This window comes from Muscardinus avellanarius (assembly GCF_963383645.1).
Source record: "Muscardinus avellanarius genome assembly, chromosome: 4".
In the NCBI taxonomy this organism is placed as follows: domain Eukaryota; kingdom Metazoa; phylum Chordata; class Mammalia; order Rodentia; family Gliridae; genus Muscardinus; species Muscardinus avellanarius.
This window is the reverse complement of record NC_137789.1, coordinates 128,643,392-128,660,765: the sequence shown is the minus strand read 5'-3', so window position 1 is coordinate 128,660,765 and position 17,374 is coordinate 128,643,392. Positions and strand designations below refer to the sequence as shown.

Genomic DNA, 17,374 nt, shown 5'->3' with positions numbered 1-17,374 from the left:
TGGCTGAGTAATTTATTATATAGCTATGCCACATTCATCAATTTATCAGCTAATAGACATATAGGTAGTTCCTCCTTTTGGGCTGTTCTGAACACCCATAGTTTTCATGTAGACTTTTTTTTCATTTTTCTTGGTATATGTATAGTAGTGGAATTGGTGGGTAATTCTGTGTAACTTACTGAGAAATTGCCAGGTTACTTTCCAAAGTGACTGCAGCATTTTATAATTCTACCAGTTATGCACAGTAATAACATGTTACTGTTTTTTGTTTGTTTGTTTGTTTTAGGCTATTCTAATGGGTACGAAGTGGGATTTCATGATCACTGTGCCTTTTTTTGGGAGGGGGCAGTACTGAGGATTGAACCCAGGCCCTTATGCATGCTAGGCAAGTGTTCTACTACTGAGCTATATCTTTTTAAAATTTTATTCTCAGACTGGCCTTGAACCTGTAATCCTCCTGCCTCAGCCTTTTGAAAAGCTGGGATGACAGGCATGTTCCACCACACCCAGTCACTGCCTTTTTAATCTGCAGGACAGATTAAAATGTAATGTTGCATAAGCAGTCAGCACTTGTGTTCTTCCACTGCAGAGACACCCCCGTGTACTTTTCCTCCTACTTCTAGTGATTCATCCCTTCTCCTTTGCCCCTTGAATACTCACCAGTATGCTTGTAGCTGTAGTGTGAACCCAGAGATCACAGAAATATACCACACATACCCCCAAAATCATTGAATACCGGTCATCATGTACATTTCTGTTATATTAGGATTAGAGACAAGTTCTATTTAGAAATAACTCCACAAAACAATTTTTATATTTTACTTTCACATGGAAAACCAGATTTGCTTCAGCCTCAAAGAGCATGTTTGTATAAAATTAAATGAATGCAGCAGTAAAACTTCACTTATTTTCTCTCTAAACAGAAAAGGGGTTAATTCATAAGCCTGTTTTCCAAATACAAGGTCACTGAACATACCTTAGATAAGATTTTATGGTCGTCTTATCTCTACTTAGGCTTCTTGTAACAGAACTTCACCTCGATTGCCTTATTCATTTGAATGTTTGGTACACACTAGGTCCTGTACTTAGTTTTCTTTACATTGGAAAGCCATCCATAGAACAATACAGTCTTCTTAATCCTTTTCCTTTTTCTACACAGGTAAGTTATTAGTCACTTAACTTACTCCACAAAAGGTCTTTGTAGTAATCACGTATTCAATTTAAGAAATGGGTTTTACTTATAAAAGGGGCATGTACAATTTGGGTAAAATATAAACTTTAGCAGAAGGACAGGTAGATATTGATAATATGTATCAAAAGCCTTAAATGTTTATAAACTTTGTCCCACCAATTCCAGTTATTAGAAATTACCCAAGGGGGAAAATATTCAATAATATAGATCTAGCTAAGTAAATTATGTACCTCTGTAGATTGAACAGTTATACAACTACTGAAAATTGTTTACAACTGCCTTCATTGCAGTAGGGAAACATTTATGATTTACTTTTAAGTGAGCAAAATAGACTGCAAAATAGTGAATATAATTTATGGTTTTCGTTTTGTAAAACAAAATGTGTGTATGGTAAACAAAAACTGAAAAGCTACGCGTCAAGTGAGACTTTTAAAGTAGCATCTCTGATTTTTATAACCAAAGAAAATAAAACTGCATTTGAAAGATATTTGCTCTGTTAAAAGAATCTCTGTTTAACCAGGCATGGTGGTGCATGCTTGTAATCCCATCATTTGGGAGGGTGAGACAGGAGAATCGCAGTTCGCAAACAGCCTCAGCTACTTAGTGAGGTCCTTTGCAACTCAGTGAGACCCTGTTTCAAAATGAAGAATAAAAAAAGGGCTGGGGGTGTAGCTCGGAGGTAGAATGCCCCTGGGTTCCATCCCCAGTACCGAAAAAAAAAAAAAAATCTCTATTGTATGTAAGAATGTTCTGCATTATAACCCCCCCCCCCTTTCTTTGGTACTGGGGATTGAACCTCAGGGTACTTTACCACTGAGCTTCACCCCTAGTCCTTAATGTTTATATCTTGAGACAGGATCCTGCCAAGTTGCCCACCTTGCAATCCTCCTACCTCAGCCCCCTGAACACTGTAACTTCCCTTTTCTATCAACATATTTAATATTCTAGGCCTGTGTAGCAGTGGTTCTCAAATGCCCGTCACAACATAAACTGCTAGGGTTCTTTATAAAAAAATATTGATTCCTGGGCCCTATCCCTAAGGGATTCTGGTTCACTGGTGGAAGAGGAGGCTCAAAAGTGGATCTGTAAGACTCCATAATTTTTAAAAAAAAGCTTTCCGGGTGCTTCTGATGTGCAGCCTAATTTGTGAAAGTATAAAGTGATATCACCCAATGTAGTCAAAACTGGTTTCCCATAAATGTTTGTCCCATCATTGTCAGCTCATGGAATATGCCCACCCTTTTTCTGAGCATTCCCATTACTCAGAGATCTGCTGAAGGGGCAGCTCCAGCCTCTGTGTACCCATCCCAAGCATGACCTTCCTCTCCCTGCCACGGCTGACTGGTCCAAGAAGAGTCCTGAATCACGGCAGGCCAGAAGGTTTCTGTCTCCCAGGGATCTGGAAGTGAAACCAAGACTAGAAGTTAACCAGGAGTGGACAGCAACTGGAAGAGATGTTTAGGGCCGGGGAAAACATTTCCCACTAAATGTTCACTAATGAAGAGTCTATTCGAAGAAAAGGAGGAAGAAGGAAGCCAATGTGCAAAGAGGATGTATCGTTTCCTGATTTTCCAGGTCCTTGTCTTTGCCCCCTTCTGAGATCTATGTTTACCTCTGACTCTTGGAGACTGTCAGTTGCTCCCGCCAATACATTGCCTTGTCAGAATGGGTTTCTTTCTCTAATATGAGACTGAGCGAACCGAAGCCTAAGAAGACATAGAACTAGCATCTGAAAAGCAGATCTCAGACCTGCCTCCTTACAGCCCGACCCTAAGATGTCCCACTTCCTACGTGACTTCCTGGCCATTCTCAGTGTTATTTCCATTTGCTGAAACAAAATCCTTCCAGTCAAAAAATAACCTTTGTATATGAAGGAAATATACTATGACTGAATTGCTCCTTAGACTTTTGTGGGGAGATAAACTAGCTCATATGTCTGGTATTTGATTTTTCTCAATCCACAGTCATAAATTCTACTCCCTTTTCCTTACTGGTGGAATAGAATATTAGTGGTAAAATAGTAATGAAAGTAATAGTAATAAAATATAAAATGGCTGTAGAATATTAAGCATCTTTATATTTGATACTTTTTTGGTACTAGAGATTGAACCTAGGGCATTCTATCTCTGAGCTATACCTCCAGCCCTTTTTATTTTCTTATTTTAAAATGGGTTCACTGAGTTGTTGAGGCTGCCTCAAACCCACAATCCTCCTGTCTCAGCCTCCCGAGTACTGGTATCATAGGCATGTGCTACCATGCCTGACATATTTGATACTCTATAACCCTATGAAATATACAAGGATATAGTAACCCAATTTTATTAATCCTATTTGTTCCTCCTTTCCTCCCTCCCTCCCTCCCTCCTTTTTTCCCTGCTAGAGATTAAACCTAGAACATCACACACTAGCCAAATTTCTTACTTGAGAAAGTTAAAGCAAAAGAATATATATATATATATATATATATATATATATATTCATTTACTGAATATTATATCTTATGTTCCATCAATATACTTCACTGCTGTTAGGGCCTTACATTCTAGCAGGGAAGGAAGACAAGCAATTGCCTTAAGGTGATATGTGGGTTAAGAACCAGAATAAGCCTTATATCATAGAGAAAGCCCTAGTCCGTTAGCTCTAACTACACCCACAGTTACCTAATTTGTCCTGAATATGTGATGAGAATCTTTAAAGTGGAGATGCCGGATGCAGCTTATTTGAGGGCAGATTTCTTTTGCATCTCCCACCCTACATCAACCTGAAATGCTCAAAATTTAACACATGTTCCACCCTCTCATCCTGTTACCAAACTCAAGTTCTCAGAGTTGTAGAAAGGAAAACTGGACCCAGAAAGAATTTTATGTAGCAACAAGACTTTATTTGGGACTCCTCATGCCAGAAGGTCAGAAGGTAGGCGGCACAGGGCACAGGAATCCCAGGCGGGCTCAAGCAGAGAACAAAGGAGAATAGAGCTCTTATGGCATGTATGGGCTAGGCAGGAACCTGATGCCCTGATGTCCCACATGGGGAGGTGGGGCTTCAGTCGCACCTGTGCTTGCTCATCAAGTGTCCTTACCATTCTAAGTCTTCACCAAGGGTGTAGTTTACTAAGGTAATAAAGTAAAGGTAACTGTGGGTCACTTTGCTGACCATTCTAGGTCTGAGTTTGCCCCTCACCACCTGGAGTTGCCCCTTATCAAATCTAGAAAAGTCTCTAATATAATTATTTTCAGAATAGTGCTGAGCTGGGTTTAATGGTTTTAGCCAGCACTTCTAGTCAACAAATAATTTCTCAGCCTCCTGTCTCCTTATCTCATTCCCTTACCCTTGAAAACTAATGCACCTACTACTTCCTCATTTTCCAGTATGGCTGCTGACACCATAAGAGAGGGCCAGCCTGGTTGAAAGGTGCTCATCCTTTAGTCCTAAGGGTCCTGTTTTTCATGGAGGGAGGGGGGCTCCTGTGTCAATCCCTCACATTTCCTAACTCATTGCATTACAGCACCATCAGATGCCCAAGTCCTCCCCTTTAGTACTGTGAGCAGTCAGTTAACTTCCTTTGTGCTCCCGAGCCCCCTCCTGGGGCCGTCCTGACCTGAGCCTTTGAGCTAGACTAGCCAACCTCCCAGCCTCTACCCTCCTTTTACTGATTTGTGATGCATACAAAATCTGATCATATCATTCCAGTACTTTAAAGGTTTGGGCTCTGTCTTTGAGGATCAAAAAATTCAAAATCTTTAACAAAACGCAGAAAACCCCCTTGCAAGGAGGGCTGTCAGCCGGCCATCTCTTGGGTCACACTCCACATGCAGCCTCCTCTCAAAGGTGTCTCTGCATACTCTGTTCCCTCTTCTTCAGGTTCCTGATCTTCCTCTTCTCTTCCAAGTGAACTACTTACTTCTTGTCCTTCAAAGCCCAGTTCAAATGACGACTCTCTTTGAAGCCATCCCTGAACCTCTGGGCACCCCCTTATCTAGTTTGTCACAATGCTTTACAATGATTTTCTCTTTTATCTGTGTCTCCCATAAGGAGAGTGAACTCACCTACGGTAGGGGACAGTGTCCTCTGCACCTAGGGGAATGCCCAGCACCTAAAGTAGCAGCCAGTCCATTCTGTGCAGCTACAATAGAATACCTAAGGTACATGATGTACACTCACAAACATCAATCACTAAGCCAAACATGAGGAGGGAAGGGGGAATGGGGTGGGAACTGGGGAAGGGCTGAGTAATGTGTGCAGGCATGATTGCCTCTACCATCTTGTACTCCATTAAGATGTATGACTACAATGCACCAATAAAAAAATAGAAATTTATTCTTCATAACTCTGGGGGCTGGGAAGTCCAAAATCAAAGTGCTGGCATCTGGTGAGGGGCTTGTTCTCACACAGCAGAAAGACAAGCCAGAAAGGCTCGCATGTCTGAAGAGTGGAAGAGGGCAAATTCACTCGTGCAAATCTTTTTATAATGCCCTGAATCCATTTATGACTGTAAAAAGGATCCCTTTGGCCTAAAATCTCCCATTAGGCTTCACCTCCCAATACTGCTGCAGGAAAGATGAAGTTTCAAACGCATGAATGTTGCGGGTACCAACTGAGACCACAGCAGTAACCAGTGCTTAATGAATGAGAAGATGAATACATAGGCTTGGTAGGGTTGTCAGGGCTGCAAACGCTAAAGGCACCTACCTGTCACCAACCTCCAATCCAGCACCCCGCCCAAGCTATGTGCCCTTTGTGGAAAACACAGCAAAGTAGAAAAAAAAAAAAGAGGGAGAAAATACCTGGTCTCATTCTAAGGGTAGATCTGTGTTCGCTTGGGAATAATTTCCAGTTGTCAGAGATTAAATGCACTGTTTTGCGATGCAACAATTTTGACCTCTGTCTTTGTTGAAAGATACAGTGTTGGTGGCAAATCATTTGACTGTCATGCCAAAAAAATTCTCATTTAAACAACCGGAGAAGGAGGGGAGTTTTCTGTAAAATAATTCAAACAACCCCCCGAGGGATGTAAATGATCAACACTGACAAACATACCTTGCGGAGCCTGGCAGCAGCGGAGCACACCGGGCCCTCTGGTCTCCGCAGCCGGCCTCCGCTCGTGGGCGTGTCCGGCGGAGCCCCGCCTCCGGCCGTGGGCGTGTCCGACGTGGCCCCGCCCCGACGCGGGGGGCGGGGGCGGCGCCGCCACGTGGAGCGCGGGCCGCATTCTCGGACGCCGCCTACGCCGATTCCGCGGCGCAGCTCCGGGCCGGCCGGCCGCCCCACGCCAACAGCGGAGGCCCGCGGAGGGTTTACTCCATCACTGCTGACGTAACGCCATCGTGCGGGCGCAGACGGAAGGAGGAGGAGAGGAGCGGGCGCCGGAGTCAGCCCGGAGCCGAGTGCGGGAAGGGCTGCGGGCCGGGCACGGTGGCGGAGCGCCGCGGCGGTGGCGGAGACGCGGTAAGCGTTGAGCTGCGAGGATGGCGGGACGCCGGCACCTCTGCGGAGGAGGATGCGCGCCCAGGGCGATGGGTGTGCGCGCTCGGCCTCCCGCCACCCCGAGGTGCGGGGGCGCGGCCCGAGCCCGGCGGGGATCTGGCCTGCGGGTGGCTGCGGGTGCGGATGGAGAGAGGACGGCGCCCTCGGGCGCGCTGCAGGGCGCCGGCGCGGCTCCATATGCCAGGGTACCCAGACCCCAGAGTCTACTCGTGGCGGGCCCCGTCCTCCCCGGCCGCCCCTGGGTCGCCCACAAGCGTGCTGGGCCCGTGGAGGTCAGAGAATCTGCAAGCCCCTACTCTGAGAGCCGGAACCGGCTTCTAGTGCACCTGCGCGGGAGCTGGTGGTGCACCAGGTTTGTAACGGGCCACATCCAGACTCCCCCGGCCTGGGCATTCGTGGGCCGCCCCGGAACCCCGGAATTGGCTCCAGACCGCCCGCGCGTTTGGAGTGTGGCATATGGTGCGTGATCGTTCCTTCCTAGCGCATCGGGGCGCACTGGGGCTCCAACCCTGACACCTCCCCTTCCCCCAGAATTATCAGCCCTGTCCTTTGTTAAAGTGGTGAGCCATGTACTGAGCATGTGTTTCTCAGGTGAGTTTGTTGGGACTGAAGTTCAGTTCTCCGTCTACATCAGTAAGATAAGGGCTTTTTGTTTACAGAGAATGTAACGAGGTCCTGAGAAATGTTGAGTCAAACAAAACATGGAGACGGTTTTCACCTCATGACATTGAGCCTAGACACACACACACACACACACACACACACACACACACACACACCTTGGCTCCTTAGAATCAGCTGTCTGCTTTTTTTTTTATGTACTAGGAATTGGACCTAGGGGCTTTCTAACTGAGCCTCACCCTCTCCCCTCCCCGCCTTTTTTATTTTTTGTTTTGAAACAGTCTCATAAGTTGCTGAGGCTGGTCTCAAACCTAAACCTGTGATCCTCCTGTCTCAGCCTCTCAAGTACTGGAATTAGAGATGCGGGCCACAATTTCAGCTAGAGCCGTCAGCTTTTTGAGGGCTCAGTAAACTCTGGCAGGATGAACCCTCCCACCGCAGGGAAGAAAGTCAGCGGAGACAAGTGGTGTAGGGGAGGAGGCCAGGTTCCAGCAGGTGACTCAGTGGACCTGAAGCATTCAGAGCTTCCTAGTACCTTAGGTAAGAGAGGAGAAAGCTGTCTACATGTGTGTCCTCCTATTCATCAGTGTCTTTGTGCCTGTGATGGGCCCTGAGGAAATAAAAGGAGAAAAAGTTGTAAGACATTGTTACTGCCTAGAATACTGATGGAGGAGGAAACGCGATGTTTATGGTATATCTTTTGCACTCAAACACTGTTCATGATCTCATTTAATTCTCACAGTAATCTCATGAGGGCTTTACTGGTACGGTCCCTGATCCACAAATGAGGAGACTGAGGCTTAGGAAGAGTCAGTTACCCTCCAAAAGGCACACAGCTGTCAGGTACAGAGCTGGAGCCCAAATCTATCCAACTCCCAGGTCCAAGTTCCCCATCTTGTTTGCAGTGCTGTCCTGGTAAGTTGGGAAGAGCTAACCTGGAGGCTTAAATCCAACCTCGAAGGCTAGAATTGCTGGGGAAGATTTTATGAAGAGTTACAACTAGAATTTAATATTGCTATTTGATTATATTACACTTTGGCTCTGTATACATATTTTTGGAATCACATATAAATAATTGTTTAGCAACCATTATTGAAGGGTGTGTGTGTGTGTGTGTGTGAATGTGAATGATACTGGAGATAGATTGAACCCTGGGGCATTCAGCCTCTGAGCTACACACACACCCAGCCTATTTTACTAAGTTGCAGAGGGCCTCACCAAATTGCTGAGGCTGGTTGTGAACCTGTGGTCTTGTTCTCTCGGCCTCCCAAGTACAGGGATTACAGGTGTGCACCACCACACCCAGCTTATTGAAAGGATTTGTATTGGACAAACATAGACTGTGGGTTCAAATCTTACTTCAGTAGATTGCACAACTAGAAGTCAACAGAGACATCTTTTTTTCAGTTGTCTACCAGGTGCCATGTGTTTTATAGCAGGTGTACCCTGCCCGTCTCTTCTCTTTCCCACTTCTGTGCATTAAAAATTGTAGAGCGGTTTGTGCTCTTCCTTGCCTTTCACTGTGGAATTAAATGCTAGTTTTTAAGGCACATTTCAGAAGAGAATTGGACTATATCTACCAATTTATATGATGTAAGTTATAGGGAGGCCCGTGAGAAAAAAAAAAAAGTGCAGCGTTCGTCTTATCTTGTGAAAACAGCGACATCCCTCTAGCATAATAAGAATTGCAATAATGAATGGCTTAGTCTCCATGTGTATATAGGAAGGAGTCCCCTGCCCTTTTGTGAAATAAGCTATTTTTTGTCTCAAGCCTCAATTTTCATCCAGGGTGAGAAAAATGTCTATAAGCACCCTGTCCTCGAGACTGACATTTCTAAACATGTATTATCCTGCATGGGATGGGATGTGCTCACAGTCCTTTAAAATGCTAGCAACCTCCCACCCCCACCCTGTTTCAGGAATGCACGAGTTGCTTCAGATTCCTCTGGGCAGCAGGAAGAAAGGTATTGCAGCAGACTCTGCTCTTTCCTCTCTTACTTTGTTGCTGGCAAAGATCACACTGACATTTCAGGGGTGTGAGTTTCCTTGTTTGATTGGTAGGTAATAGCAGGAAGATTGGGATGGCTCTCCAGGATGGTGGGTTTGTTTATCTACTGGAAACCCCCCAACTATATAGGAATTGTAATGAAGATTTAGTGTCAGTGTATGAACACTGTATATTAAAGGTTTTTTTCTCACTCAAAATAGTCACTGTCCTAACTTCTTGTTGGCTTATATAAAAACTAAGGTGGTCTTGGAAAAGAAAGGATTAGGGTTGAGGTCTGAGAAACCATCATTTATTCTTTTTTCTTATAGCACAGAGGAGGTGGGAGTTTCTCTAATACAGAAGAGTTTGGAACAGGATGATGAATTTTTTTATTCTGAGTATGGGGATGTAGAGGGGGAAAAAAGAATTGTTTAGTATTTTTTTTTCACTTTTTTTAAAAAAAAATACATTCTGCAGATACTTGGATTAGTGATCACATCTCATCAACATGTTGAGTCAAGTTTACTGCTCTGGGTTCCAGCCCTTCAGCCATCGTCTCCTGCCCTGGGTCCAGTCCACAGCCATCTCCAGATCTCGTATGTACCACTGATGAGTATGTGGGAAGTTTGGTGGTCAGAGTGTGTTTCACACGAGGTTTAAAGGAAGAAAGAAAATGTAATTTAACAGAATTGGACAGATGCAAAGAGGCTGCCTACTGGCGAAATGTTCTAAGTATTTGTCAACAAAGTTTGCTTTAGTTTTTTTTCCCCCCTCTCTCCAAATTTGTACAGGCTATTTTTTACTTTTGTGTGTATTTAATTAGGTGTTTAATTTTGAAATAGTTATAGATTTGCTTGCAGGTTTTTTTTGTTTTGTTTTGTTTTGTTTTTTAACGGAACTAGGGATGGAACCCAGGGGCATTCTATCTCTGAGCTCCACTCCCAGCCCTATTTTTTATTCTTTATTTTGAAACAGGGTCTCACTATGTTGTGGAGGGTCTCACTAAGTAGCTGAGGCTGGCTGTGAACCTGCAATCCTCCTGTCTCAGCCTCCTAAGTACTGGAATTACAGGTGTGTGCCACCTTGCCTGGCTATTAGATTTGCTTGCAGTTTTAAGAAATAACATAGAGAAATCTCCTTATATACTTTACCCATTTTCACCTGGTGTTTCAGTGTTTTAGCCATGGAAATTAATACAGTCAAGGGACAGAACGATTTAATCATCAGAGGAGCCTTCATGTTTCCCTTTTATTGCTACCATTCTTCCCTATTCCTAACCATTGCCCACCACTAATCTCCTTCACATCTTTATAATTATGTCATTTGAAGGTCCACTGGGCATGGTGGTCCACACCTATAATTCCATTTACCCATTCAACATCTGGGTTTTTACACTTTTGAGTGGGTGCTATTATGAATAAGGCTGTTTTGAACATTTGTGTACAGGATCTTGTGGATGTAGTTTTCATTTCTCTGGGATAAATGCCCAGGAGTAATGTGATTGTTGTCAGATGGTAGTTGCATGTTTAGTTTTACTAGGAACTTTATGCAGAGTATCTGAACCACTTTACGTTCTTACCAGCAACGTATGAGTGATCTACTTTCTCTCCGTCTTCATGGTGTTTGATGTTACTGCTCTTTTATTTTAGCCATTTTGAGCACTGTGTAATGATTCCACACTGTGGCTTTGACTTGCTTTCCCCTAATAACTAATGATGTTGAAGATCTTTTCAAGCGCTGTCTCCCATCTGTGCATCTTCTTTAGTAAAACATCTGTTCATGGTTTGAGTTTTGGTCGTTCTTTATGTCTTCTAAATATTAGTCCTTTGTCAGATACGTGGTTTGCAAATATTTTCTCCCTGCTTCTTAGTTTGCCATTTTATTCTTTTAATAAAGTTCTATCATAAAAGTTTTTTGTTTTAATAAGGTACAATTTTTCTTTTTATGGATTATACTAAGAACTCTGTGTATAGCCCTACATCCTGAAGATTTTCTTCTTTGATTTTTTTCCTAAAAGTTTTACAGTTTTTCATTTTATATTTAAGTTTATGATCCATTTTTGTATAAGGTTTAAAGTTTAGGTCAAGGTTCATTTTTTGACCTATGAATACCCAGTTCCAGTATCATTTATTGGATCCTATGAAGCTGTCCTTGGTGCTAGGACCCACTGGACTTGTCTGGGTGTTGGTTTTTTTTTTTTGGTTGATGGTGGGTTTTTTTTTGTTTGTTTGTTTGTTTGTTTGTTTTCGGTACCAGGAATAGAACCCAAGGGCATTGTGCTTCCCAGCTACACCCCAGCCCTATTTTTTTAGTCCTTTTTTATTTTTGAAACAGGGTCTCACTGAGTTGCGGAGGGCCTCGCTAAGTAGATGAGACTATCCAGAACTGTGATCCTCTGGTCTCTGCCTCCTGAATTCTGGAATTACAAGTGTGCACCACCACGCCTGGCTTTGTCTGGGTTTTTATCTACCTGGAACCGTACAATAGTTGTGACCTGCTCTTGAACCTTGTCAGCCCTAATCTACTGTGACCCAATTGCCTGCAGCCAAAATGACCCTTGACTGCCTGGCACTGAGCCATAGCAACCTCCTTTGCTGATACAAACTATGGGTCAGAAGTCTCCTTCATGCCAGCCTTTCTGCTGGATTCTGATTGGTTTCTGCCACTTGATCACTGGGACTGAAAGGGTGGCTTCCACCATGGGTGAGGTGTCCTTCCCATGTTCATAGGCCTTCCACTGGACAGGAGTGGAATGGCCAGCAGGCCTAGAACTGACAGCTGCCAAAGGAATACATGCTCCTTGTGTAACTCTGAGCTCTACAAATTCTACTGATGATCCTTGATCCAGACCTCTCTTATGGGAGTAAGTCCCTCCCTCCATCACCCCTCTCTTTATCAGGACACTGAGGCCAAAGCCAAACCAGCACTCCTTAGTCCCTGGGACGCCCCAGCAGAGACACACAGGTCACCTGTGGGTCCAGCAAGGGTGTCGAAGCCCCAGTTCTGTCCTGGATGATGCCTTCATGAGCAGCCTAGGGCTTGGGTTAGACTGCAGATGTGTTGTGAAAAAAGGCCAGATCGTCTTTCTTGTATCTCCACAAACCTGAAACATAGTCACTGTTAAGAAAAAAAAAAAAACAACAACTTCTTATTTAAGGGAAGGAAGAAAGGACTTTTTAGTGCTTTTTTTTTTCTTTTTTCTTTTTCTTTTTTTTGGTGGTATTGGGGTTCCTGGGAGCCCTTCTACCTCTGGGCTACACTCCTAGACCTATTTTTATATTTTTATTTGGAAACAGGGTCTCTTAAGCCAGCGCGGCTGACTTTGAACCTGCGCGATCCTCCTGTCTCCGCCTCCCAAGCGCGGGGATTACAAGCGTGCGCCACCATGCCGGGCTTTTTACTGCTTTCTAAGAATGCTCTAGGATTTGCGTGCAGGAGGCTGGGGAAGGAGAACGTGGTAACCCTGCAGGCCATGGGGGTGAGCTGCTGCCTGCTTCTTCCCACCATTGCTTCAGCAGGGAGAACGAGAACAGAAGCTGGATGATGAGGAAAGGAATTAGCAGTCAGGAGATAGAGGGAGAGAAATTTGTTGGTAAATACTGGCTGATTGAAGTGAAGGTAGTTACTCTGTAATAGTAGAGTTAGAAAACAATGGTCTAAAAATGGCTTGGAACAGTTGTTTTAGTAATTTAGTCAAATATTTATTAGCTGTTTGTAATGATGCATAGAAAACTCTCCATGGGTAATGTTCAGTCTTCCTGAGAGAGAATCTCTGTTAACCCATCTTGTCTCACTTCTTGCAGTCGAGAGTCCCACTAAGGGAAGGTCTGTTTGCCATATTGACAGCATCTCCTTCCAGCCCAGCCTCACCCTACCCATCTACCCCTGCACTCCTCATTCTGACCAGTTGTTAGGTGTGTGTAACAGGGAACTCACATAATGGCTCCCACAGAGAACAGTGCATTTCTCTCCTGAAGGGAGTCTGGTAGCCTTGCAAGTAGGTGGGCCATCTGGGGCTGCCAGAGCAGCTGGCTCTGTGGCTTTTTTCTCTTATTTCATAGTTCCAGTGTTTTCCTGTGGTCCCAAAGAACATTTGAACTCCAGGCTTCATACTCAGGTTCCAAGTAGCAAGATGGATGAAGACAGTTCCTAGAAATCTCATCTAACACTTTCACTTGTGTCCCATTATCCAGAACTTAAGTTATGTGTTCAGGTATAACTGAGCAAGAAAGGCTGGAAAAGGTGGTCTTTTAATTTCTGGCATTGTGCCAGCTAAGACTTGGAAATCTATTTATTTGTGAGAGGAAAGCTAACTAAGTAATTGGTCAGCTGCCAACAGAAGGACCTAGGCTCCTGAGAAATGCTGAAAGAGCTCCTTGCCCAATGTTCAACTTTTTCTCTTCTGCTTTTGGCTTTATGCAGATATCTTTCCAACTTCCTTGTTGTTGTTGTTGTTGTTGTTGTTGTTGTTGTTGTTGTTGTTATTGTTGTTGTTGTTACTGGGGATTGAATTCAGGAGATTTCTACCTCTGAGCCATACTCCCAGCCCTATTTATTCTTTATTATGTAAAGGATCTTGATAAATTACCACACACTGGCCTTGAAGCTGTGGTCCTCCTGTCTCAGCCTCCCAAGTACTGGAATTACAGGCATGTACCACACTGCCTAGCTTTAGCTTTTTAATATTTTTTCTCCTTCCATGAAAGTCTTTTATAGTGTTCCAGGAAAAGAACCAGGAAAGGATTGCTTGGGGGCAGATGCCCAAAGGGATAGAGGAGAGTATCTCAGTCCAACATTGCTTTTTCCTCAGAAAACCTTCTGGTTGTTGTTTTGGTTGTTTTTTTTTTTTTTAATATCATTGTTACAGGCATCTCAATTCATCTCTGTCATGTCAGAGATAAACATTGTAGGTAGGTTAGTTACGATTTTTTAATTCACACCAATTGCTTTGCTCTTTAGTGTCTGCTAATTAGATTCTTCCTCTTTTTATAATATCATTTGCATAAGAGCACACATTTTTCTTACTATGAAAGCAATACATATTTACTGTATAAGTTTGGAAAATACGGGAAAGGTTGAAAAAAATTAAAATTGTCTACAATCCCATCAGGATTTTGATTGGTTTTATTCATCTTTTTTCTACATATTTAGACATATGTATGAAACTAAAATATTATGAGCATTTTTCTATTATTAAAATCTCTAAAAATGTTCATCTTTCTCCTCTCCCTATTTTTTCTTGACATTTGCTCTGTCTTATATTATTTTTCCTGTCCTTAATAATAATATAACATTCTGATAAGTAACTTTCTACCCTTGATCTTAGCCAACAGGCTGAGAAATGATAAGTAGCTTTTTATTTATTTATTTATTTATTTATTTATTTATTTTTTGGTACTGGGGATGGAACCCAGGAGCATTCTACCTCCAAGCTACACCCCTGGCCCTATTTCTTATTCTTTATTTTGAAACAGGGTCTCACTAAGTTGCGGAGGGCCTCACGAAATAGCTGAGGTTGTCTGCGAACCAGGATCCTCCAGTCTCAGCCTCCCGAATGCTGGGATTATAAGCGTGCGCTACCACGCCCAGCTAAGTAGGTTTCTGATACAGCTCTTTGTTCCAAGATTGTTTTAGACAGTTGACCAACATGTCTTCAGGAGAGATTATTTTATTTATGTTCTTCACCAATAGTGTTGAGTGAGCTGTGACTTGTGTACTGGGTATAAACTCCATACAGTGCTAGAATAAGAACATACAAAAATATAGTTTTGATTATAGTGGTTAATAATACCAGTTACTAAATGATAGAGCTATTTTTTGGTGACTTAAATGGTTAGCATTGTTCATGTGTCTTTGCTGTGAAGTAGGTTTTATAAATATTTCTCTAATAGTATGTCTTTTTTTCTTTTCTTGCATTTAACTTTGGGAGCTACAGATCGTATCCAGCCTTCAGCCGTCAGACATGTTCGTTCATGGAGCAACATCCCCTTTATCACCGTTCCCCTCAGTCGTGCTCACGGCAAGCCCTTTGCCCACCGCAGTGAGCTGAAGCATGCCAAGAGAATCGTGGTGAAACTGGGCAGTGCCGTGGTGACCCGAGGAGATGAGTGCGGCCTGGCTCTGGGACGCCTGGCGTCCATTGTTGAGCAGGTAACCGCCAAGATTGATAATTCTGTTGAACCAAAACAGGGTCTTCAAGTTGTTATTTTACTGTAACAACTTGTAAAAATAATCCTGATTTGAGTGCACTGGATTTAACCCCATCTGAAAATTCTCTTTGCAACAATAGAGATGCCAGTGAGAGACATCCTAGGGCAAGAAAAGAAGTAGAATTGAAGCCATGCAGTTCATCCCTCAGATTTCCTAGTGATACAGAGATGTGTGTGTCAGCAGTTCTTAATCCTGGCTGTACAGTAGAATCATCTGAGGAGCCTGGAAATGCTTGGGCTTCACATGCATTTTTTGATAAGTATCTTGGGGAGGAGACTCAAGCATTCACGTCTCTAAAGTCCCCTAGGTGCCTCTGATATGTAGTCTGCATTGAGAATCCAGATGGACATGTGTAAATACTGAGCTTTTTTTTCTTTTCTGTTTTGCTGATTTGAATTAAAAACCAGTCATCCAGACATCCCAGAGATAAGCTAGAGCTTGTCTCTAGCTATAACATACCTCAATCCTCCATAAGCATATTTTTTTCAGTTTTTTAAAAAACAACTTTCCTGAGGAATTGGTATTAGGAAGCTGCTAACCTGAAATTGATGGAATTTGTGACAGGTTCATCAGGGAGAATGGAAAATAGAGCAGCTCATGCTGGCAGGCAGAGCTCGGGAGATAGGTGGAGTTGCCATTCAGTCTGAAAAGCAGATTAAAGGTTTTGAGCCGAGGAAAAGATTGACGGGAACAACAAGGAGACTGGTAAAGGTTTGCTTTAGGTCATCAGCTTCCCTTCTGGGGCCATGATGGAGCTAGTGGAAAGGCTCTAGTGATCATGGGCTCAGAAGCCCACTTAAAGTGGCCTCTACTGACTAACGGTGGGATGACTTGAACATCAGTAGTTTCTCTAGTGCAATGGAAAATGTTTTCAAAGTTAATATTTATGCTTTAAAAAACTCATTGGATATCTTTGGAAGAAGCTAGAGAACCTGTCCACTCAATGTTTTGAAAAAGGGTAAGTAAAAGGAAAGTTGTGAGTTGTCCTGTTTTCTGCAGACCAACTGTACCTCAAGGTACACAAATAGTTGATGAAGGAGTTTCCCTTTATGATAGCATTCCAGCCTTTAAATGAAGAAGAAATGGATTGAATTAGAATATCAGCATTTTGCAAGCCCTAATAGAATAAAAGATCTTGGCCATGATCATCTGCAGCTGCTAACATTGCAAAAAGAAAAGACAGCCAAGCATTGTTCCCTTGATGGAAATGTGCACTACAACCTAAAGAGAATTCTCAACCCAGGAAAACAAAAGCCTCCTTACCTACCTGCAGTTTACAGGAGATACAGAGGTCAGAATTAAACCATACCGTATAGACACAACCAGCAAAATGTAAGCCAGGAAATCTTAATGAACACGCAACTCAGCTTAACAAAATTTGCAAAGGGAGAAAATGATGAAGGGGAGAGGATTAAAATTACTCAAGAGACATTTTGCCTATTTGCAGTGTATGGGCTTAAGTTGCATTTCAGTTTGAGCAAGCCCAAAACGTTTAGGGAATGTGAATACTGGCTGTTTGATCTGAAGGAATTCATTCCAGTGTGTTAGATGATAATGGTTTTGTAGATGCATACATATGTAAAATTCCGTATACTTTTAATGATTACTAGTAAGTTATTTACGGATGAAATAATGTGTCTGGGGATGGGATTTATATTAAAATAATGGTGGGAGTATAGAGGCATCAGAGTAGAAAATTGGTCATGGGTGGTAATTATTAAAACTGAGCAGTTGGTACATGGAAATGTATAATAATGCTTTCACTACTCTGATTAAACATGAATTTTTCCAAGATAAAAATTTATTTTTTTAAATCATGGTTCGTTACATCTATTAGTGAGTTCCTGAAACAGGAAAGAGGGTTCCGGCATCAGGAGGAA

The 17,374-nt window shown here is 42.9% G+C and overlaps 1 protein-coding gene across 4 annotated transcripts in view; it reads left to right on the top strand.

Moving 5' to 3' along the window:
• Positions 1–9,792: 9,792 nt before the first annotated feature.
• The window catches only part of ALDH18A1 (aldehyde dehydrogenase 18 family member A1), a gene marked incomplete at both ends in the record, with an annotated part of 35,049 nt that continues 27,467 nt past the window's right edge, over positions 9,793–17,374 (top strand). For 3 of the 4 annotated variants that reach the window (XM_080693793.1, XM_080693792.1, XM_080693791.1), the window contains 2 exons: positions 9,793–9,880; positions 15,220–15,434. In XM_080693793.1, coding sequence (XP_080549919.1) covers positions 9,793–9,880; positions 15,220–15,434 — 303 coding nt within the window. Of the gene's footprint in view, positions 9,881–15,213; positions 15,435–17,374 lie in introns of all 4 variants that reach the window. The other variant, XM_080693790.1, reaches the window with a different exon arrangement.